Source organism: Tinamus guttatus, unplaced genomic scaffold, assembly GCF_059628265.1.
Source record: "Tinamus guttatus ecotype Peru unplaced genomic scaffold, ASM5962826v1 Tinamus_guttatus_pri_ptg000125l, whole genome shotgun sequence".
NCBI classification, from domain to species: Eukaryota; Metazoa; Chordata; class Aves; order Tinamiformes; family Tinamidae; genus Tinamus; species Tinamus guttatus.
In genome coordinates, this window is record NW_028288659.1 from 7,263,731 (window position 1) to 7,287,148 (window position 23,418).

The following is a 23,418-nucleotide window of genomic DNA, read 5'->3' on the forward strand; positions in this document are numbered from 1 at the left end:
AAAATAGAGACATGGAAATTTGTGATTTCTGTCTCCAGAAAGACATAATTCTCTTCCCCCTCCTAGGTAAATAGAAGTAGCAACAGTTACTTAGTCTTTTCCATTCATACATATACAATACTATATAGTTGTTAATCCCTTTAAATATTTTCATTCTGTGTGTGTTACATGTTGACAAGAATCTAGTTTAATTTTAGCCATTGAAAATGAATAAATCTCAGAGTTGACACCACCAGCCAGTCTCCCAGGCACAGCCAAGCAGCAGCAAGAAGTTCTAACAAGTGCAACATACAGAGCCACGACTGGCAAAAACAGACAGCACTGATGGCCACTCACTGCAAGACAGCTTGGAAGAGTCCAAGTTTTTAGAGAATGTTAACTGCTATTTCCTATGAATAACCAGGTTCATACAAGGTCAAGGCTCTCATAAGTTAAAGCTTTATATATATACATATATATATACCATTTGAACCAACTAACACCTAATAACATGAACAACCAATGTTTTTTTTCCACCGCTCTTGCAATACTGAGTTCTTCTAGCCATTGAATCTTAGCCATAAGATTCAACTTTTGTGAACCTTGTTTCCTCTCTCACGGGACAGAAAATGCCATATTGACACTTTAGGCTGTTCTTTCATAAATGTCTCCTGGATTTTGTCTTGGTTGTAACTAGCCACTTCAAATGCAGCCCATCTCAAGATGATGCCTGTAACTCTCACAGGCACGATGACCCAAGTAATGAGTTCAAGTGCTATGTACCCAATACAAGGCAACCAAAAAAAATCAAAGCAGCAGGGATTTAAGGACATCTTTGCTGCAGAGTGATGGAATTCCACATTAATCGCACTGCATAGTCCAGAGCAATAGAAGCCACAGAAATAGCTACATGAGCAAGGGAAATCTGCAGTTGGTCAAGAGATGAGTTAAGAGTTTTGTATCATTATTTAGTAAAGCATGGTACAACATCCATTCACCAGATGATAAAACAGATTGATAGTTCCTAAAAAATGCTTTCAGAGAAGCAACTAGTAATAGCTGGAGCAGGTACAGCAGCATACAACTGTGCTTCAGCACGCAACTGAGGTAACAGTCTCTTCACAGGTGCACTTGCCAGGGGGGCTACATTGGGAATGGCTTTATGTGCTATGGGAACATCATGGAACGACTTGGAGACTTGAATGCCGAGGTGGGCGGACGGTGGCAAGGAAAGCTGACATCTGCCTTATCTCTCATGGGTAAGTAACCAAACAGAAACAGAGTCAGTTCTTACTGAGTGGATTAATCATGCCCTGCCTGTCCCCAGCAACACTCGTAGCTGTAGGACAGTGCTGCTTAGTCCAAAGCAGATCCAAGTACTTACTGTAGTACAATTTAATACTGAAAAAAAAAAATACAACCCTTTCTTCAAGATGAAACTGCCCTTTGCAAAGCAGATGAGCTGTATAGTATTCCTGGTATTTCTGAGGTTTGGAAGCATATCATGAGAACAAGAAAAGGAAATGGCCTCTAAAGAAGTAAAGTAGAAGGAGTAGTAGAGGAAAGATGTTACAGTGGAAGGAATTGCTGATAGACAGGCAAAGACTTTGGAAATCAGGACAGACTGTGCATATGGACTACAGAACTGCTCTTGGGAAATGGAAGACAAATTATTTGTGAAAAACTTATTAGAAGGGGAAGAAGTGTGAAAAAATGGTAAAGGATTCTTTCAGTTTCCTTAAGTCGTTCTCCTGGCCAACAGTGTAAACATCAGTTTGCAATTGTACAAGGATGCCAAAAAACTGAGATGCCCAAAGAACTGAGTCCAGCTTTCAGCAGTTATTGCAGTCACTGTGTGAAGAAATCAACAGAACTGTCCCAATCAACTTCAGTTGCAATCCCACAGATCTGAGCTTTGAACAAACACCGCTAGAACTGAGTGACGTGAGTTGAGTCACTCAAACTCAACAAATTGAGTGAATTTAATTTGTAAATATAAGGGAAATTTTCATACTTAATATAATTTGCTTGCTCCTTTTTGTTAAGGCCCAGCAATTAAGTTAAATATCCTTAATTCCTGACCAGGAAAAAAAAGGGGAATTCTGCATATCTCACTGAGGACAAAATCTGACAATGACCTTAATATTTGTGGCAATCTAGGGACACAAAACAGTGAAAGCAGAAATCCGTATTTAGTGCACAATTCAGTATTGAGTACTAGGCTACACGTTCTTTATAGTCCTCCTTAAGTGTCTGAAAGTGCCTGACGTGCTGGGTGCCATATTTGCTAACAACAATCCAAATTTTCTATTGCTTCATTTTTGGACATACATGCACTGTTTGATTTATCAGTCAAAATCTACAGAGACATTAACTACAAATGTTATTTTATAATATATTCACTCTACATTAATGTCTTTCAAAAACTAAGTAGAATATATAGCAGAATAGTTCACACACTGTATTTTAAGACAGCATATTAAGCTGAATTTTAAGATATATACTCTAGTACATCATATCTACAACAACTATAAGTAATTTTAGTTCTAATTTTAAACCTGTGAAAAAGGACTGAATTTTAGAAATATTTAATGACTTCAGCTACATAATTCATTGCTGTTATACTGTTCTCTTGGAAATGGAAATATCATCTGAGTAGCAGATGAACTTTAACTATTTAGCAGTGCATCATTTTTTATTATTAGCTGTTTGCTGATCTTTGTATTACTAACAGGTTGTCATCAGCATTCCCCTCAACTGACAAAGGCTGACAATTAATTTAAAGTAGGAACCTGTTTCCTTGTAAAGACACCAATACAACTTCAAAGAAGCTGTATTTTCATTGCTATCACCCTGGTTTGCATGTTATGTAATCTGGGTTACTAAAAAAGTACACCAAATATTTTGCCTTAGTCTATAACAAGTGCAACAGCACTTAGATTATGTACCTGCCCTGCTTCTCACCTTTCACCATCAGATTTAAAAATCTTAAATTAAATTGACGTCTCCCAAAGCTTTTTAATATTCATTTGATTTTTTTTTTCTCCTTTTTAAGAAAATGCCTATGAGTGGCCACTGAGTAGTCTGGGACCATTTACTGTGCTTGTGCCAACAAACAAGGGGCTCAAAGGTACAAATGTAAGTAAGCAGAGAGAGCTGTGAATAACTGGGATTCAACTCTTTCAGCAATAAGACCTGTGTTTAAAAGGGGGTTGATTTTACAGATTCAGAAGACCCTTTTGCTCTAGCACACTTCTGGCTTACCATATACGTCCAGGAACCAGAGATTCTTTTCCTTACTTGAAAAGAAAGCAAAATTATTTTCTGAGTCAAGATAGCATGCAGTTGTGTTTCAAGTACTGTTTGAATTGTCTTACATGTGCATACACGACTTTTTTTTTTTTTTAATATAGTTGGGACAGGTTCTGAATTAAGATCTGAATTTTCATCAGGAAGGTCTATTGAATTTTTTATTGAAATTTGAATTTACTGAATTTATTGAAAATTGAATTTTTAAGTAAGGCTGTTAAAATATTTTTAGCAGAAAAAAGTCAAACATAACAATTTTAGTGATCAAACAGGGTTAAAAATGTGTTCTTATTTTGTCTCAATCTGTGCATATTCACATTCTGGGTGAGAACAACAAGGACAATCGTAGGAAAGAACACACTTTGGAAAGGGAATATTTTTCAATTATTTCACAGAGAAAAAGTAAAGTTTGCAGATGGAAATCAAAAACTTTCCAACATTTTTGCTAAGAAAAATAAAAAACAATACTTTTCCCTGCCATCTCTATTTGGGGCTTAAAAAGTGGCCTAGAGGCTGGATTTTCAGATACTACCATTCAGCATCTTCTATTGAAGTCAGGAGATATCTTGATAAACTCCCTGCTTATGCAGGGACATAAGAGTGTGATGTAACCTGAACAGAAATCAAGAGACGCCACTACTCAGTTAAAACTCTATAATGTCACTTCAGAAGAAAATTGTCATTTTGGAAAGTAACAGAGGGAGGGGGATGTCATTCACAGTGAGAGTTTTTTTTTTTTTTTTTTTTTTTTTAGATAAAACCTGTATTGAAATACATCTCTGTCCTTTCACTCTTCTAGATAATGGACTTGCTGAATAATAAGCTGAAAGCACAGTACTTTGTGAAACTCCATGTAATTGCTGGTCAGTTGAATACCAGTATTTTAAATAACACTAATGTGATATATACTTTGACTGGCAAGTCAGGGGAGATATCAAGAGGAGAAAAGGTAAGTGACCTTCCAGCCCACATTAGCAAGGTTAATTTTCCATGTTTTAAGGAAGGAGTACAAAAGTTCTTCCCACCTTTGATATTGCTTATGCAGAGAAAGCACCAGCTGCACTGCAGACTCACGTTACACTGAGTAGCCCTAGACATCCTTTGAACAGTGCAGCAAATACAAATCTTCAATATAAAAAAATACACATGCACATTATCATGAAAAAGTGGTGAGAGGTTCATTCCTGGATAGGTTTATTTAATATCAGAGAACATCAGGTCAGTTTGATCCCACAGTTTCAAAGATTTCTATGGCTATATATAGCCATATGTATGTTTTCTGTACCGTAGACTGAAATCAAGCACGCCTTATGTTTTCTACTAGATTAGCAGCATCCGAGAAAAGAGACCTATTATATGCTTTTTAAAGGATCTGCATTCCATTTATAACAGGAAAATACCATTTCAGTCCCAGGCCTGTTAGCTTCCTGCACACTTCAGTACAGTGCATAATCAGCAACATTTTGCAGTTTTAAATATACATATAATATAAGGAAATGGGTTGTAGTCCCCTAAGATAACAGGAGCTGATTGCTTTACTACAATCACATTTTAAATCATTTCCTGCAGACTTTTATTAGTAGCAATCATGAGAACCTGATTACAGATTCTTTTTTCTCTCTCTTCACCACAAGGCTAATTCTGCCTGATACCCTTGTTTCTCTTCTGCACCTTGATGTCCTGGAACAAAATAATATGGTCAAGATCCAAAGGATTTTTCTTCCATTTCCATGATAGGTGTTGGAAGCAATCCCTGGTCTTATCAGACCTAAATAGCCCAGGTGCTAGCAATGAAAATTTTTGTTAGACATTATTCAACATGCATACTCTCTGTTTTAATTCCATAAGGCAGAATTCACTATCTATTTCCTGCCTTATTTTAGGATTATCAATTAAGAATTAGGATTCAAGGAGGAAGGAGGAAAGGAAAACTTTTGCAGGGGAACATAATTGCTTCGAATGGGATTTTGCACATTATTGACAAAGCCATGGACAACATGGATCCAACATTTGAAAGCAGCAAAGAGGTGAGACTTAAGCTGTATGTATGCCAGTAAAGAAGTTAATTTTAACATGGTTTTATATGAATTTAATGTGAAGGAAGCAGCTAGACAAGCTCTACTGCCTATTTGTGCTTCAACTCAGAAAAACAGAGTTCAAAATAAAAGGTGCAGTTTCCACAGCAGACACATATCCACTCTTTTGCCAAGGTGGCTTACAGACAACTTAGTTGTACTTATAGTTTCTGAGTTGTGCCTTGGTCTTTGGAAACAGGGCAATCACAGTCAAAGCATTTCACTTGAATTCACAAGCAAATAATGACTTCTTGACAGACAGCAGGCAAGACCTGTATTCAAACCAGCAATAAAAAAAAAGAAAAAAAATGAGGCTGAATTATAAAAATTAATATTTTTAGATACCTTAGGTTTTTGGTGCTCTGCTTGATCTAATTTCTTGCGAATTCACTTCTTATATGATCTTTTTGAAAATGCTTTATTATTCTCATTCAGAATACATATATGAAAATGCTTTTCTCCCCACCTCATATTGTTAGTATGCTCTGTGACTGCATAGTATTTCAGGACAGTGTCAGGACATCGTGTCAGTCTCTACCACTGGGCAAATGGAGCCCAAGAACACAAGAAGAGGACTCAACCATCTCAGCCAGGACTTCCAGATACCAAAGCAATACAAACAATAAGGAAACCCAAATATGTTCAGATATGTAGTAACTGAGACTCACATATTAATTCAACAAATGTTTCCTAAGAATTGATATTCATTCCATCCTCCCAACTAAAATGCATCTTATATTCATCCCATTTCAGGAAACAATAATGTCAGTGCTTCAGAATAATGGAAGATACAGCCAATTTACATCCTTGATAGAGGTAAGGATCCAGAAATGCAATTCCATTAAACTATTTTTAGATGCTTTGCAAACCAACATATAATTTTATTTTTGTTTTTAAATCAAAATAGAAAACTGGCCTAGGAATGTTTTTACAACAGGAGGATAGACCTTACACAGTCTTTGTTCCAAGTAATGATGCTCTGAACAGCATGAAAGCCAGGGATCTGGACTACCTGCTTTCCACAGAGGTATAGTCTTCCTATAATTCAAACCATTCTTAATCAGTAGATAGTTTTCCAGTTTTAATGTTCATTTAAACTAATCTGCTATGACCTAAGCTTAAGGCATCTGCAACAATTTAAAGATCAGTAAGAAACCTAATGCAGAATATAGTTTATTCTGCATCTGCCAAATATGATACTTTTTACAGATTTTTCTGAAGCTTCTGTTACTGGCCATTATCTGAAGCATGGTATTGAACTAGCTGTACCTCTGCTCTGCTACCTGTTACATATTACTATACTATTGATGTCTCTAAAATGGTTTTTTTTTTAGAGTTTTTTCCTTATTTCTCAGCATAATATTTTACATAGTTAATTTGTCTAACTAACATTTTTTGGCTACAGAGATATTTTTCCTTTCAGCTGTTTTCCATTTGCCTTTGAAATCAAGAAAAAGAAAGTTCATAAAGTTCTGTCTTATAGACAAGACAGCATTATGAAATTAGTCCATTGTTCTGAATGTGTCAGAACAACTTCCATATCTCCTGAAGTCCTCCATCCGAGGAGCAGGATTTGAGATGATCTGTCTTATGAAGCAATGTCAAACCTAAACACTGGGTCTCCACTCCCCTTCTTTTCCCCTGATAGCACAGTCCATCAGCCACATGGAAAAGCCCAAACCCATTCCTGGGAGGTGTCACTGCTCAGAGGGGACGGTCACAGGGGACAGATGCCACAGGCTTCCCCATCAGTCTGGACAAGCCACTGGCAGTGCCCTGGGAGGCGTATGATGTCATCCCGACCTGTTGATGTCTTCCAAAACATAAAGGTCAAAGGGGAGACAAGAGACTGGGAACAACTGTGTTGAAATAAGATACAATTCATAGCACAGGAAGGGCCGGTGCCAAAATAGAAGGATGCATACAACAGAGATTAACACTGTTAACCCAAACCCAAACCCTGTTAACCTGTTAACCCTGTTAACCACTGTTAACCCAAAAATTTCTAGTGCTGAAATGAATGACATCATTGTCCTTATCGATACGTTCTCTCATTAGCCTGTTGGTTTCATGTTTTTCATGCTTGGCTAAAACGACATCGTTTATATTGTTGCAGGGTTCCTGGAAGCTTCTGGAGCTCATCCGATACCACATTGTTTCCAACGTTCAGGTGACCATGGATTTTTTACTCTCCTAGAGGTGTAAAAGTATTTCCAGACTTTTTGCAACTCTGAAGACAAAGGTTTCCTAACAGTGACTTTTACTCAGTGCTACACAGCACGGCTGCAAAGAAGGGCAGCTATCTCTTTGCCTTTATTAATAGTCATACCTATAGGTGACTGAAAGAGAAGTCATACTATCTACCTCAGTGTTACCACTCAGTAGAAAAACCTAAGAGGAGGCACAGAGTAGTCTCCGAACCACTGCAAATAAAAACTACCTGTGTCATGTCAAATTAATGTTACATGCAAGTAAGTAACTATTTCCACTTTAAAATACACCAAAAAAAAAAAAGAAAAATAAATACAACCCAAACCCAAAGCCACATCCAAGGTACAAAAAAGAAAAAAACATAAAAAAGCAAAAAATGCACACACACACATCAAAAAATCCTGAACCTGGTACTTGCTAAATTTAGTCTGCTGTGGAATAAGAAGTCCCATCATGGGGCACTGTCAGCTTTGCAGATCTACAGGAATAAGCAAAAGGAAGAGAAAAGCAATTGTTTTTCCTGAAATAAAGATTTATCAGCTAATTCTGCTAAAATTAACATCTGTCTTCTGTTTCTCAGGCTGGTTTTACATCAGCTAACCAACTTCCCTACTTTTCACTCCTTTTCCTATTGGGGGAAATAAAAAAAAAAAAGAGAGAGAGAGAGAGAGAAAAATTCAGCAACATCAGCAGCAACTAAGGCTACAAGAACCTTAAGTTTTATCATTGCCCCAGTCCCTGCTTCTAGCAAAGACAGATGAGAGTTTGTGTCATGGAATCATTATGATTGATTGGAACAGACCTTCAAGATCATTGAGTCCAACCGTAAACTCTTCAACACGATGCCTGACAAACCACATCCCTAAGTGCCTCATCTACACGTTTCTTGAACACTGCCAGGGATGGTGACTCCACATCCCTGGGCAGCCTGTTCCAGTGCTTCACCACTCTTTCCATGTAGAAATTCTTCCTCATGTCTAACCTGAACCTCCTCTGGCATATCCTTAGTAAAAGACCCCATATGCAGTGCCAGAAATTGAGGTCACTGGCAGATATCTGGATCACAGGCAGCAGGGGCATGAAATCCATTTATCCACTCACATGACATCAGCTGTGCTGTTTCCAAAATGTTCTAAGGATGTAAACAGGCCAGTTTCCAGGGAGATGTGATAACTTTACTTAGACTAGATCATATAGTTAGGGGAAATAAAATCTTCAGAAATGGCAACCTGCTAGTTCAAAGTTTAAAAAAATCACTCCAACTTCATTGTGCTAACAGGTTCATCATTGTAAGACTGCCCCTGTAGCTGGAAGAATGATGATTGAACTATTCACCGCACATAGGAGAAGTGTTGGTTTACTTGTGAAATCCATCTGGATTTTAAAACAACTACTGATATCTGACTTTTTTACTAATCAATTTGCATTCATTTCAGCTGGAGATTGCCAGTCTCATCTCAATGAAGCATGTGAGAAGCATGGCTAAGCAGTTCATCTACTTTAACAGGACCAGCACTGTAAGTCAAAGTCAATTTTGACCTGTGAATAACTCTGATCCAGGCAACCATCTGCAAGCCAGGGCGGAGAGACAGGGGAGGGACGAGGACACTCCTGGATCTTACAGAAGCACCATGATTTCTTCCTGTAAGAAGGGGGAAAATATAAAACAATTATTTTAGTCATTTTTAACACTCCTCAGTGCATTGGAAAGTGTTCTTACAATCCCTTTAATGGTGTTTTCTCTGATTCTGATGAATTCAGAGAATACTTAAAAAAAAAAAAAAAGTCATACCTTGTCATTCAATGTGGAATTCCTCTTTCATAGCTTTAGCCATCAGGGAAGTATTGTCCAAGACAGATGTAACAACTTCTGGAGCCACCTGTCTCCTCCCATTGACTATAGAAAAAAATCTGGATAATTAGAGCTAGTAAGACATCTAATGTATGGGCTACTAAAATGAGATGAGATGATTCCCAGGCTCTGTTTAGATGAAGTCAGTTGCATCATCTCTTTCCTTAGTCTAGCAGTGTGCATAGTATCAATTTAATTTTTAACTAGCCAGATACCTAGTCATCTTGAGTAGATATTTGCATGAGTAAGAAACAACTAAAAACTTGATAAGGATTTCACAGTTCAGCATATTAACAACAAGCATTTGGGAAACAGGATTGCTTTTCTTGCAACACTAAGTTATAGTTCTCTAATAAGGAAGCCATTTCAGTGGAAAGGAAAGAAAAAAGAAAGTCAACATAAATTCTAAAAATCTTTAATATGTTCAAAAAATCCTTTAATATGCCCAAACGATGTTAATTCAAGTTGCACCCTTTTAATAAGCAAGCTATAAATTAGCCAATTAGCCTGTAGAAAAACTCTTTTTTTTGTATGAAGGGTGTTTTCCTAGATTTTTGCTAAACCAGACTTGTATGATGCATTGAACTTCCCTATGTTCTGTTTATACTTTAGACAAATATGAATGTTCCAGAGCAAAAAAAAAGCATCCATGAAAATTATTTGTAAAGGCAGAGTTATTGCATGAGTAATTCAGAAGAGAATACTTTTTTTTTTAATGTGAACTTGATAGCTCACAGATTCTCTCTCAGTTTTCCTCCCACATCTGTCAAATAGAGTGGGACCACCAAAGAACCTAAGCCTATGACCACTGAAACCAGTAGGAAGACAACTGATGACTTCAGGACATTTTGATCAGATCAGTAATAATCAGTTCCACAGTGCAGATTAGAAAATGGTGGATACTTGTGTTACAGATGAATATCAAGAAAGAGGTGCAACATATGCATGCATCTTGCATAAAATAAACACAATAAAATATGGGTAGCTGATTAAAAATGAGAAATATGACTAAAATTTTTTGAATTGAAATGTTTAGAGGTTGCAAAAATATGACAGCTTTTTTTTCACAGGGACAAGTCTTGGTGAATGGAGAAGAAATGGAAGAAACAGATATTGTTGCAAAAAATGGTCGCATTTATACTCTTGCAGGAGTTCTTATCCCACCCACAATTGTTCCAATTCTACCGCATCGGTGCGATGAGACAAGAACTCAAGTTGCAGCGGTAAGAGAATTACTAAAAGTCAGTGGTAATATAAATCAACAGCTTTACACTTGGTAACATTCAGGTACTATTTCTGGCAAGGAGAATGTCATACAGAGCATTTAGCTTGCAGTGTTGCTCCAATGAGCTATTATTCTGTTGGATTCATGATCATATCTGGGCCGGTGACAATTCTAGCACAATAACGCAAAACAACTACCATTATAACTTACAACAGTCCAGAACCACAGCCTTGAAACAGATCCGCAGCTGAGCTGGACAGCACAAAAATTAAATGAAGAACACACAGGAGCTGGCAGTAAAGAACTATTAACTCTAGCATCAACTACAAAGAGCCAAATGTGCCTGTAAACCAGGCGGAAATCCAAGTAGAAATCCCTGATACAAAAATTGTCAATACCTAAAACACTCCAACAATTCTCATTCCTAGGCAGAAAGCTATCTAAAATCTACTTCTGGCAGTGAACAATATTTAAGATACACTGGGGAAAGTGTTTTCAAGACAAACTAAACAGCACCCTTTACAAAAAAAAAAAAAAAAAAAAATTGGTGGAACTAAAGTTTGATGCTTTTTGATTTGAAACCTTCCAGAATGTGTTTAAAATACAGTTTGTCATCACCCTCATAACAAGAGAACAATGTCAAAGATAATATTTACAAGCAAGTCTCAGTAAGAAGTGACCAATCTTGTAGAAACTGACAGGTCTGCACAGATACAAACACTGTACCTCCCCCTAATGACAAAACTATTATGCTAACACATAGATATCAGTGTTCCTGAATGCTGATTTAAAAAAAAAAAAAAGGACTCAAAATATTCAAAAATCTCATAGGGATTGAAACAGTACAGAAATGTCACTAACCAGCATTTCTGAGCATGCGGGCATGCAGGACTGTCCACAGTGTCTGCTTGATGTGGGGGCTTTAGCCACTTTTGATGACTTCTGAGACAACTGAAGGGACAACTGACTCTGACAACTGAACTGGTAGTCTCCCCCAGCAGTCTGCTTTACATCCTCCCAGAGGTCATCTCTTCCACAGCACAGCTGACAAAAGGGTATATATGTCTACACTTCAGACATTTACTTTAGATATTTCTCTGCAAATATTGTATCATACTTACTACTGAAAATGGACAGAGCTCAGAAACTAGGTACTGCACAGAAGTGCAGAGTGGGAACAGGAAAACTGGCCTGCAGTGTGGCAGAAGGGGAGAAATGGGACTCCCATCTTCAGGAAGAGGAGGTAGCAGGTACATGTTAATAATGTTAAGGCAGTCCCACATGGAGAAAGGGAGCGAAAAGGTGACACTACATGACACTGGAGGGTGGGGAGAGCAATGCCAATAGAGAGAAATGCATTCTAAAGATCTTGGCCTGATTTTAAGCTCTAAAATACTAAATAAATTCTTATAAGGATTTCCAGAAACCCAGAGAAAAGTAACCAACCTTGGCCATGATTACACAACTTAAAGAGCTTTTATAATGCCTAAACATATTTGTCAGAATGTGTCTGACCCACAAACCCTTAAAACATAGATTGATACTGGCACCTCCACTATTCAATGCCCAAATGCTTTTGTAATGCTTCTTTATTCCTTTAAGTGCTTTGCAACACAAAGGATGACTGAATCCAAATCATGTATCACTGTAGTATTGGATTCTTTCCCCATCAGCTCCAGCAATAAATATGCAGGGAAAAAGCTCTAATTCAGGTTCTTAGGCATTTGCCCAATGATTATGAAAAACACGGAAATAATATACTGGATGTCTGCTCTAATATTTATTCTAATTTAGTTAGGTCATTAAAAGCCATGAGCAACACAGCTTTGGCAAACTCCATAGCCACACACTGAAAGGCACAATCTGTCTGAAGTTATTGTATTGTATAGGTAACTTGTTGGAAGACTCACCTTTTTGACTGCCCCTGGGGCTTGTATCTCCTCAGGGCTGTAATTGCCAGTCTCTGTCACCACCACACGGTGATAAATTAGCTATTGTTGGAGGGCAATCAAAAGGGGAGGACATGAAAATTGCTATATACAATATCATAGTGAAGTACTGGACCTGCAACATGGAAGGACAATTTTTTTTTGCTTTACCACCCATAGACAGCTTTCTGTTTACACTACCTATAGCTTAATCTGTTGCATAGGAAGCAACAGGTTCTCAAAGAACCTTAAGCATACAGACTGCACCAGACTCTCAGACAACATAAATTAACATACCATATTGGCCTACCCTATTCTGTTATTTCTATGTTTGTCTTCTGCTTTGGGAGTTGCTGTTCATTAAAAGGAGGGAGTGGAGGAATGACAAATAAAAACAGAAAGGTGAATGTGGAAACAAACAGTGACCTGAGGGAAGCTGGAGCCTGGACGTACAACCCTGCCTGCTGATGATGATCCGAGATCAGCTTCCACAATCCATATTATAACAATTAAAAGTCATAGATCAGATAATGCTCAGAATTTGCAGTGGATATTACCAATAAGTTTGCTTCTCAGTAGTTCGTATATAACTTTTGAAATGACAGTCCTTCTTGTCTCCATCTAGGGTACCTGTGCAAGTTGTTTTGGGGGCACGTTGCCACCCTGTCCACCGGATTCAAAGCCCATAGTAAGTGACAGTCTCTGACAGATTCCCTGACAGTGCTGATTACTGCTTTCCCAGTACAGTGAGCAAAAGAGCTGAATATGAATATAGAAAACTGAATAAATACAAATATAGACAACAGTTAAATCTCTTTTCGGCAATGGCTGAAATATCTGGTCATTTCAGCATTATTTTGTCTGCTGTAGCAAAATTCCTTACAGATCTCGTAACAGCTCAGACTCTTTTGTCAGGTAACAAAAATCTACTTGGAACAGGTTTTGGCAGGAGACAAGACAGGCGAGAAATGAGAACTGCTATAGTTATGTTTTTAAGAGTTAGTATATGAAAAATAGAGAAGGGAGAAGTTTAAATTGGATCCAAACCTGTTCAAAATTTATTTGATCAAACCTCCTCCCAGAAGCAAAGCCGTGAAGAAGTAGCTTCAGGCTGGACCAAAAACCTCCCATTTGCTTTGTATCTAAGGGATCAGTTCTGGTTGCACATTTCTCCACATATGAAATTCAAGGCCGGCTAATGTAGGAATTTTATTTTCCATATTAAATTAATTCACTGCTAGTTAGTTCTATATGGCATTTTCAGTAATTCTAACAATGGCCTAGCCACATGTAAAAAGCAAGTAAATTCATATTAGGCAAAAAGGTATAATTTAATAAATTTTAAAATATGTAATACTATGGCAAAGTACTTTCTGTCCTTCAGTTAAATTATATTATCATAATTGTTATAATTATATTTCTTGTTTTTATATATTATATTTGTATAGATATTATAATTATAATACTGTACCACAGTGTTCTACATTATTTAGGAATACTAATGCATACATTTTATGCATGTTCTAGCCTTCCATAAGACGGAAATGCATTATTGAAGGCGCAACTTTTCCAAAAACTGGCTGTGCTAGATTCTGCAGTATAAAAATAAAGGTACAGAGTTACAGTTCTTTACATAAAATTTTTCCAGAGTATTGTCTTTTGCGTTGTGAACATTATGCTTAGACTTGAGATGCGCCTGGAGATCTCCAGGTAGTTTCTATACTGTTCTACAGAGAGTTGAGAGGAATCAAGTAATTCTTACTCGAAAGTAGCAGACACCTAGTGCCTGAAATAATTCCTCTCCACAATGCATGCACACCTCTCCCTCACCCTCTTTCTTCTTTTAACAAGACTGTTGCAGAGACAGTTCTTATTTAACACATGCTTTTCAGGTGGCAGTTACTCTTACAGGTTTTTGCCAGAGGCCAAAGCTTGATGGAGAGTTGTCTTTTGTATGCTGTCTCCACACCAAAGCTCTGGAAAAGAGGATGCTTTTCATGCATTGTATGGCAACCACTAAAGGCAGAGTTATCCCAAAATAGCAAAATCTGGCACAGACGTGTAGTCCAGACCCATTCTCAGAGATGCCACAACCAGACAGTCCAGAAATGCAATTTCCTTAATGTGATGTCTCCCTGTTTATGTTGAAGAACCCTTACTTTTTGGCATTCTTAAAAAGTTGCTGCTGTTCCCATGCCCAAGACAATAACCAGTATAATGGGCTGGTACAGAGCCCTGCGTCTTCCTTTGTGAACCACCTGGTCTCTGAATATATTGAATAACTTTGATTCGGTCTGCCGCCATAAGGAATAAGAGTTATTTCAGATGACAGGCATCAATATTTGTTTTATTCATAGGAACCAAAATGTTGCAAAGGCTTCTTTGGCCCTGACTGCAGTCCATGTCCAGGAGGTTTCTCCAAACCCTGCTCAGGAAATGGACAGGTAAGCGAAGTATCCAACAGTATCCTGTGTTCTCCTGTGGGGAAAAAAAGGACTGTTTCCCCAAAATCCACTGATACTCCTCTAATGCAGAAGTATTTAAGTTCTACAGGAGCTAAACACTCCATGTCCAAAGATGACCATGAAAATCAGATCAATTTTATAGAAGAGGGCAAATGAATCAGTCTCCTCTCAGACATCTAAACTGTAGATTCTTGTGACTCCAAAACACAGTACATAGACAAGGCTGGCATTAAAGGACTCACTCTGATATCCTATAGCATGCAAAGTAAATATAATAACCCAGTTCACTATTCTCATTTTAAAATAGCTAACAAAGGTAGAATGCACAGCAATAGAGTGCACTACAAGCACAAGGAAAGCTTTTGCTATGAAAAAATGTTTTCATTAAAGTGGAAATTATTCTCTATAGTCTATGTCACAGTCATAATACCGACAGGTCTACAGTCTCTCCTCAGAGGGGAAAGACAAAGATTTTATTTCATCCTACACATGAAAGACATCTCTCTTCTGTATTCCAGTGTGTGGATGGCATGAATGGAAATGGAACTTGTATTTGTGCTGACGCATTTCAAGGCTCACAGTGTCAGTTCTGCTCAGATCCTGGCAGATATGGAGCTCAGTGTGACAAAAGTAAGTACAGAAGTATTTCCTCAACTCAAGAGTAGGTGATTTTTCTTTTAGAACCTAGTAAAATTAAAGCAGGAGCTAACTGATAGCTATACACTGTCTGTGAAGGATGAGTAACATGTCTCTGGGGTAGGTTTTCTTATTTCATAGGGCTACATCATAAGCCCAGAGTCAGTGAAAATATTCGCTTGGACTTAACTGGGCTTTCCATCGGGTTCATAGCTTGCCTTATATTAAAATACTGTTCATTTCATTTCTATCTCCCTCACACAAGTAATTGAAAAGGAAGGGATTACTATTCATTTCTTTTCTGGTATTGCTCACAAAACTGCCTACAATCAAACACGCAATTGAAGAACAACAAAGATTATAAACTGACTGCATTTAGGATACTTAATTAACTTAAAGAGCAGTTTTTCTGTATTGTATAGTTTATACTCATAACAACTGTCATCTATATATTGAAAGATTTAATCTTGCTATGTTAAATAGTACTGTATTTGAGAAACTGCAGAATAGGCAAAAAATATATACATATTCTCCATCTACATAAGCATTTTAGTCGTTTACCAATGAAACAGCCTTTCAGTCATGAAGCACAGCTCACTCTAAGGTTCAGAGATACATGGAGAAAAGCTGAAAGACAGATTCTGTAAGAAAATGTAGCATTGTCTAAGCTCCAGTTCTGTCAGTGAAATATATGCTGGCTTAACTTGTTGACACTTCCTAGGGCTTATTATATCTTTGTGCATACTGCAGTCCTTTCCAGCAATGCTGATGAGTCCAAGCATAATAAAATGCTGATAAGTCTGTGCTGCTTTGTGTACTGGCCCAGAAATTTCTGCAGTACGCAATCTGTAAAACTGGGGTCTCGATGTTAAAGGCCTTCCCATTACACTGCACAATTTGTTTGATGTATTTTCAATGTGATAACAGCCTTTATAGCCTGATATATAGTATTTTGTTCCTTTAAAGAACTTTTCTGAAGTTCTGTAAAGTTCATTGACAGACAGGTGCACTATCTGTGTCTACAGTAGATCTTATTTATCCATAAAAAGCAGCTGAAAAGATACAGCGCTCCTAATTAAGTGAAAATTTTAAAATATACAAGGTTAGATTCTAGAATAAATAGGAAACCACTTGATAAGAAATGCCACATAATGCCGCCTTTTACCATAATGAAACATCACATAGTATTTTATCTCTGGTAGAATGCCTCTGTGTTTATGGAAAATGTGACAACCGAATAGACAGTGATGGGATCTGTCTTCCTGGCTCATGTAGAAGTGGATATACGGGGAAATTCTGTGATAAGCAAATAGTTCCATGTGAGCCCTTGTTACAATTCTGTCACACACATGCAGACTGCCAGCTTAGCAATGGTGCAGTGAGGTAAGTCAGTAACTTTTATTTAATTAGTAACTGCTGTGACACAGCATTTCACCACTTTCTTGATTAAAACAGCACCTTGAAATACTACAGGAATATCAACCACTGAAATACTGCTATACAGCAAATAAATATAAACATGCAGTATATGCACCTTATTAGAGTTCTCAGTGTTCTATCCTCAGCATTATATTTCACACTAATAAATTTAATACATATGAATTTGACCCTTATCAGAAAGCTGACTTCTTACTGCCAACTTCAAGTCTCTTAGGAACCTAACTTCTCATTTCTAACTCTCCCTAAGTGAATTAAGAATTTAAATATTACTGAAAGACAATGAAACTCCCATGCAGTCATGGGTGGAAAGCTTAATTTGGTCATCTCACAGAAGATTTGCATGTCACAGTCCTATGGGATTCTGCACAGGCTATTTAATCTTGACATCACCTACCATAAAACTCCAAAACTTCACATTTCTACATCAGCCTTGCCCCATCTTGCTCACCTTCATCTTCACCTGCAGCAAGCTTGCCTTTTACTACAGTATGTTCAAAGCGAGTCACCACAGAAAGCAAAATGTGGAATGCTACATAATGTGAGCGCTTAAGAAAATTCTCTCCAGCCTGGGTTATTCTGGGGGTAGGGGAAGAAGGGAGCTCTACTCCTGCAAGCATGTGAGGGAGAGTGGTACTTTCCGTGTCACATTAAAAAGAACTACCTCAATTCATAACTAAGTCAGCATTATCAATTTACCTTTGCAAAAGTCAAACCAGGGCAGAATTAATTTCACTCCCCATCTCATATACAGAGAACAAATTACACATTTGAAAGAAATAGCCTAATCTCAATATTTGGGGGGGAGGGGAAGGGGGAAGTACACACATGCTATTTACATCATGAATAAAATGTTACCAATTTTAATCTGCCCAAACATAGAGTGTTACAGGGGAAGAAAATAGTTTAATTTTATAGCTGTCCTGTTATGCACAGTAATTCAGCCACCTCTCATTCCTACAGCTGTGTTTGCAAACCTGGCTATGAGGGAGATGGAATAACCTGCAGCAAAGTTGATCCCTGTGCTAGCTTAAATCCAGGTGGCTGCAGTACCAATGTAAGTAAGTGCTTTTACCCCACAGCCTGACTCCATTGAAAATTAAAGGAATAATGATGGCTAGACAAGAAATATTTATAGAAGAAAGATTCAGAATTTTCAACTGTGGTTGAAGTTCTTTTCCCAGCAGTCTCATTCCTATTGCTTAGATAATTCTTATACCTAAAGGTGAATGCCATCTAAAACTGTCTTAAACAATGCTAGGGCATTCCCAAGTTAAGCTGTGAGGCAACAACACTGTTTTGCTTCATCCCACAGTGAAAATAAAGCTGTGACATAAGGAATTTTGCATCTTTTCAGAGGTGGCTATAAGAAAGACTAAGTACCGCATATCCATATTAGGAAATAAAAAATCTTTAGTTGTTAGCAGAGTTTCAAGTCAGGACTTTGGATACCTGAAGTTACTTGTTTCTTACGGGAACTATGCAGAACCCTAAGTGAATGTGTACACTTGCAGACTCATATGCTAACACCTGTTTCAAATGAGATGATTTTGTCTGACCTCTGCATTGTCTCCTCCCAGGCTGAGTGTATTCAGACAGACCCTGGCGTTTACGTATGTGCTTGCCAGGCAGGATGGACTGGTGATGGGAGAGACTGCTCAGCCATCAACAACTGCTTGCTGCCTGCCTTGGGAGGGTGCCATGAAAATGCAGCCTGCATATATGTAGGGCCTGGTCAGGTAAGTTCTCTCACATTTGTTCTCCTTTTCTACATTAGTAGAAAAGTAGGAAAACATTCTGTTTTTTCCACAAATTCTCCTTTCATTTTTAGCCAGAGGCTTATTTCTGCACATCTCTCTCCACCTAAAACAGCCCCTTTCAGTTCCCAGTGTTTGCTTCCATGCAGTCTTTTTTTTTCTCAGCAGCAAATATTCCTTAGCAAGCACATTAGCACTTTTAAAGTATGAAGGTCCTCTGGAGATACAAATCAGTGTCAGTGGAGCTACACAGATTAACACTGACTGAGACTCTAATCGACCACATCTAGAATGCATGCACTATTTTAATCATTTTAATGCATTGTATTTTTTTTTTTTGAAAAACAGAATGACTGCAAATGTAAAGATGGATTTCAAGGGAATGGAATTGAATGCACGCCAATAAACTCATGCTTAGAACAAAGTGGAAAATGTCATCATCTGGTGAGCAATTAATCATTGCCTGAACAATGTGTTCAGATTCATATCACACCTCATCTGGTCTCCTATACACACCATAGAATTTCCTTGCCATTTCAAGCCTGCAGTTTCTGTTTGAGAAGGAACAATGTTTTCCAAGCAGTAACACAACTACCTGAAATGCTGTGTGAACAGTATCAGCATGTTTCATGCACTGTACCAGGGAAGCTTCCAGTTAGCCTCCATGAAAAGGCTATCTTGAGTCTGGATTAAGTGATGCTTCTCTATTAGAAGTTTCCATTTGGATGGAATAGTCTGTGTAGTGATGTTTTCCTAAGCCATATGTCTCTATGCAGACATACATCAGCTTTATCAGTAGTCACTCTGCTGATCTCCAGGGTGCCTGCAAGAGCACTCAGACCTCTGTGCCTCAGCTGGGATACTAAGGCAGGCAATGCAGAGGATTAGCAACACTGATCTGCCTTAGGTGGGTGAAGGAACAGGACTCAGCTCCCAGTTCACGTAGGGATGAGGTAAGAAAGGGTGAAGCAAGGGTTAGACTTCTAGAGTTAGTGCATGGAGAGCAGGTGATGGAATTAGTACCCCTAGTTTGTGGAGCTGGAATGCACTACAGAGAGCCAAGCAGGTCCATGGAAGAAGGTAAGGACATTCCTTGTTAAAGGAAGGGTGTACCTGTATCTATCTACATATATATCAGGAAGAGGGTTTACAAGCCATCTACTTCTAGAGCATACACATGGTTCTAAAATATACATGATGCCACTACAAATAGCTAATTATTTATGAAGCAAAGCATTCAGATTAGCCTTGCATCTATTCCCAGTACAAATTATACCAGCTTTGACGTCTTGCAGAGCTGCATCATTGAATCTACTGCTTTAACTACTGGTAGCCATACCCAACCCAATTTAGTTGGAAACTTTTAAGTAAAAACATTCCTCCCATGTTTCAAAACAGCATTTTGTATGTATATATATATATATATATCTGTATATATGAAACTGTGTACTTATTTGACCCAAACTATTTCACTATAACTAAAGAAGATGCTTTAATGTACTACGAAGTTGTCTACATTTCTGAATTAAGACATTTTCATTTATTTAATTTAATTTTGCTAAGTTATACCAACACATGTATTTCACTGATAACAACTCTTGAGTAGTCTCCTGAGTATGTGACAATTTTTCTCTCTTTCTTTCTGGCTCAAAGGCAACTTGTCAGTTTGACTCTTCACATGGCTGGCAGTGTGTGTGTCCAAAGGGCTACGAAGGAGATGGTAGACTGTGCTATGGAAGTGCAGCAGAAGTAAGTAAGATAATCATCATTTCTGTGTATAGGGACCTACTGCACAGTTCATATACTAGATCTTAAGCAGAGGGATACCAAAGCCATTATAAACAATTAGAAAAATATGCTGCCCAACTGTGCTCTCTATAGACAGTGTACTTGCTGGAGACTCTTTAACCTATCCAGAAATGATCTGTTGTGTTTAAAAACATAGTTTGGAAAAAGACCTAACATCTACCTTTAATAAAATATGAAAAATGCTGGCTCTAGAGGCCTGAATTGCACAAGTGTGAAGTATGCACCTCCCAGCTTGGGAGCTGCAAGCACCTTGATTTTTTGAAATTCCGCCTCAAGCTATATCTTTGTCAAAACAGTCAATTTATCATATTAAAACAAACTGGTGCACAGACAAAACCAAAACAAGTTATTTAATGAAATAAATATGTATTTTATAGGGTAGGAAAAAATGAATATGTCAAGTGCTTTGACATTGCTAGTAATTATACAAGGCTCTTAGCACAGTCTCTCATCCCCTTTCATACTATCATTTATCTCCATTCTAAGTACAGTGACAGAATCAAGGCTTTTAAACAGGATTCTATTAGGATCCTATTTAGGATGCTGTACAAATATCAGTCAAAATATTATATGCTCTTTCAAGCAATTTTGCATTTAGTTAAGAAAAGATTACCAGAAAATAACAGCTTAGCCTAGGGTCAGGTAAATAATATGCCTAGTGAACAGGTAGTCTGATTTTCAAAATACCTGGTCACTGCCCATTAACTTTGCCAATATTGGACTAAATCAAAGCTACTATCTTTCTTCTTGGTGCATACTGAAAACCTGTTCCTCCTCCATGTCGCATCAGCCAGGCCAGACGCAGTAGGTTACCGCAGGCTACCACAGCAAAAGCACTTTGATAACAAACATCTATAGCTTCTGTATTCATTCCTCTCTCTTTCTAATCAGGAGTTATCTGCTCTGTCAGAAGCAGCTGCATTTAACCAATGGGTTAATGTAAGTATACTTCATGCTTGATTTTTAAGTATGTTCAAGTCTGCAGAAAAAAAAAAAAGAAGCATTTAGCCTTTAGAAATGGGAATATCAAAGGAATATTCCCACTACATGCTGGAGTCCCAATTTCTGAACAGATATCTAAGTGCACCTCCCTCCAGTCACAGCAGGGGCTGATCATATGATCCTTAATTTCTTCCTGGAAACCAATTTCTGATGTCAAATTCAAACAGGCAAGGAAGCAACACAAGCAGCTGAACTAGTTACAAGTCCACACAAGCAAAATAGGAAGGTATACCCATCTGTGTGGTATTCAACTTCATACTTGAGCAGGAATGTGATGTTTACCACTTTTCATAACCAAATATTTTTCTTGTCAGTTGGAAAGGGTGGGGACGGGATGTCTGTTGCTATTTCTGTTTTAAAATATTTGGAAGGTATAGTGATGATGTCTAGAGAGAAAGATAATATTAGCAGCTAAAATAAAATAAAATTCCCAGCTATTTAAGGGACCTGATTCCTTTCTTGACTTAAAAAGCAGTATGGGTGTTGAAAGACTATCCAAAATAAGCCAGCTTCCAGGCAGTATACCAGCTAGAGTAAGGTAGGACCGAGCTCATATTACTTCCAGAAGTTTTGCAGTATCAAAAGTGGCCAGTTGTGGAACCTGTGAAAAGTTTGGAGGAACACGTATTAAAATCTTAAGCATTCCCTTTTTTTTCCCCCACAAAAACCCACTGAACTGAAAAAAAATTCTCTCAAGTGAAGAATCTCCATAGCCTTAAGGCAGATGCATGGAGTGTGAATCAGTCCACACACACTGCAGAGCCGACATCCCCACACTAAAATTAGAGCTGTTGACAGCTAGGAAATGAGACCTCACAAACCCCCCTGCAGTTTTATCCCTTGCTAGTGGGCTCAGGTATCCCATAAACTTTTTGAAAAACCACAGGTATGTTATTTAGTTTTATTCCAAATGAGCCCCTTGTGTTTTGTGGGTTTCTTATTTCATTAATCATAATCTTTCAATCTGTTAAATAATCTGGAGTGCTCTATATGAGCAATTTAATTGCTATCTTCAAGTAAAGATTTGAATGTGACTTCAGGAAGTAGTGATTATCATGCTTTTTTAATATTCAGATATTTAAACTAGATCCTAATTGACATACTAGCACTCATGAGAGGTGACATCTCTTGTATGTTGTGTGACCAAAAAAAAAAAAAAAAGAGCCAAAGAGCCAAATGTTGCTTACAGAATCACAGAATGTTTGACGTTGCAAGTGACCTGGAGAAATATCTAGTTCAAGCTCCCTGCTCAAGCAGGATTACCTAGAGCATGTCCAGAATCCTGTCCAGCCAGCATTTGAATATCTCCAAAGATGGAGACTCTATATCCTCTCTGGGTAATTTTTTCCAGTGCTTAGTCATCCTAACAGTAGAGTTTTTTTTTCTTATGCCTATAAAATGCAGACAATCTGTTCTTTAAAATACACTTATTTACAAGTTTCATAAGGACCTAAGTGTAGTGTACTGAGCAATATTCTTCCTCCCCAGGCCAGTCACAAAACACATCTTGCTAAAAAGTCATCAGCTGCTCTTTAGATTAGTCCTTAGTTCAACCATTTTACGCTTTTCTCTTTCATGCAGGAGGCAGAGATAAACTCAGTGTTGTCCACCACCTCAAATCTAACTGTCCTCGTACCTTCACTTCAAGCGATTGAAAACATGGATGAAGATGAGAAAGCTTTTTGGATGTCAAAGAGTAACATCCCAATACTACTGAAGTACGTTAATGGTTT

General features: G+C 37.8%; 1 protein-coding gene across 1 annotated transcript in view; it reads left to right on the top strand.

The window, feature by feature from the left end:
- The window catches only part of STAB2 (stabilin 2), a 78,220-nt gene that overhangs the window by 16,188 nt on the left and 38,614 nt on the right, over nucleotides 1-23,418 (top strand). Inside the window, exons 10-29 of the mRNA XM_088521586.1 lie at nucleotides 1,105-1,238; nucleotides 3,035-3,117; nucleotides 4,088-4,237; nucleotides 5,172-5,315; nucleotides 6,117-6,179; nucleotides 6,271-6,390; nucleotides 7,480-7,533; nucleotides 9,011-9,091; nucleotides 10,497-10,649; nucleotides 13,205-13,267; nucleotides 14,107-14,190; nucleotides 14,937-15,023; nucleotides 15,563-15,674; nucleotides 16,883-17,063; nucleotides 18,081-18,174; nucleotides 18,698-18,856; nucleotides 19,223-19,318; nucleotides 20,528-20,623; nucleotides 21,575-21,622; nucleotides 23,267-23,403. Of these exons, the coding sequence (XP_088377712.1) occupies nucleotides 1,105-1,238; nucleotides 3,035-3,117; nucleotides 4,088-4,237; nucleotides 5,172-5,315; nucleotides 6,117-6,179; nucleotides 6,271-6,390; nucleotides 7,480-7,533; nucleotides 9,011-9,091; nucleotides 10,497-10,649; nucleotides 13,205-13,267; nucleotides 14,107-14,190; nucleotides 14,937-15,023; nucleotides 15,563-15,674; nucleotides 16,883-17,063; nucleotides 18,081-18,174; nucleotides 18,698-18,856; nucleotides 19,223-19,318; nucleotides 20,528-20,623; nucleotides 21,575-21,622; nucleotides 23,267-23,403 (2,139 nt within the window). The remainder of the gene's footprint in view (nucleotides 1-1,104; nucleotides 1,239-3,034; nucleotides 3,118-4,087; nucleotides 4,238-5,171; nucleotides 5,316-6,116; nucleotides 6,180-6,270; nucleotides 6,391-7,479; nucleotides 7,534-9,010; nucleotides 9,092-10,496; nucleotides 10,650-13,204; nucleotides 13,268-14,106; nucleotides 14,191-14,936; nucleotides 15,024-15,562; nucleotides 15,675-16,882; nucleotides 17,064-18,080; nucleotides 18,175-18,697; nucleotides 18,857-19,222; nucleotides 19,319-20,527; nucleotides 20,624-21,574; nucleotides 21,623-23,266; nucleotides 23,404-23,418) is intronic.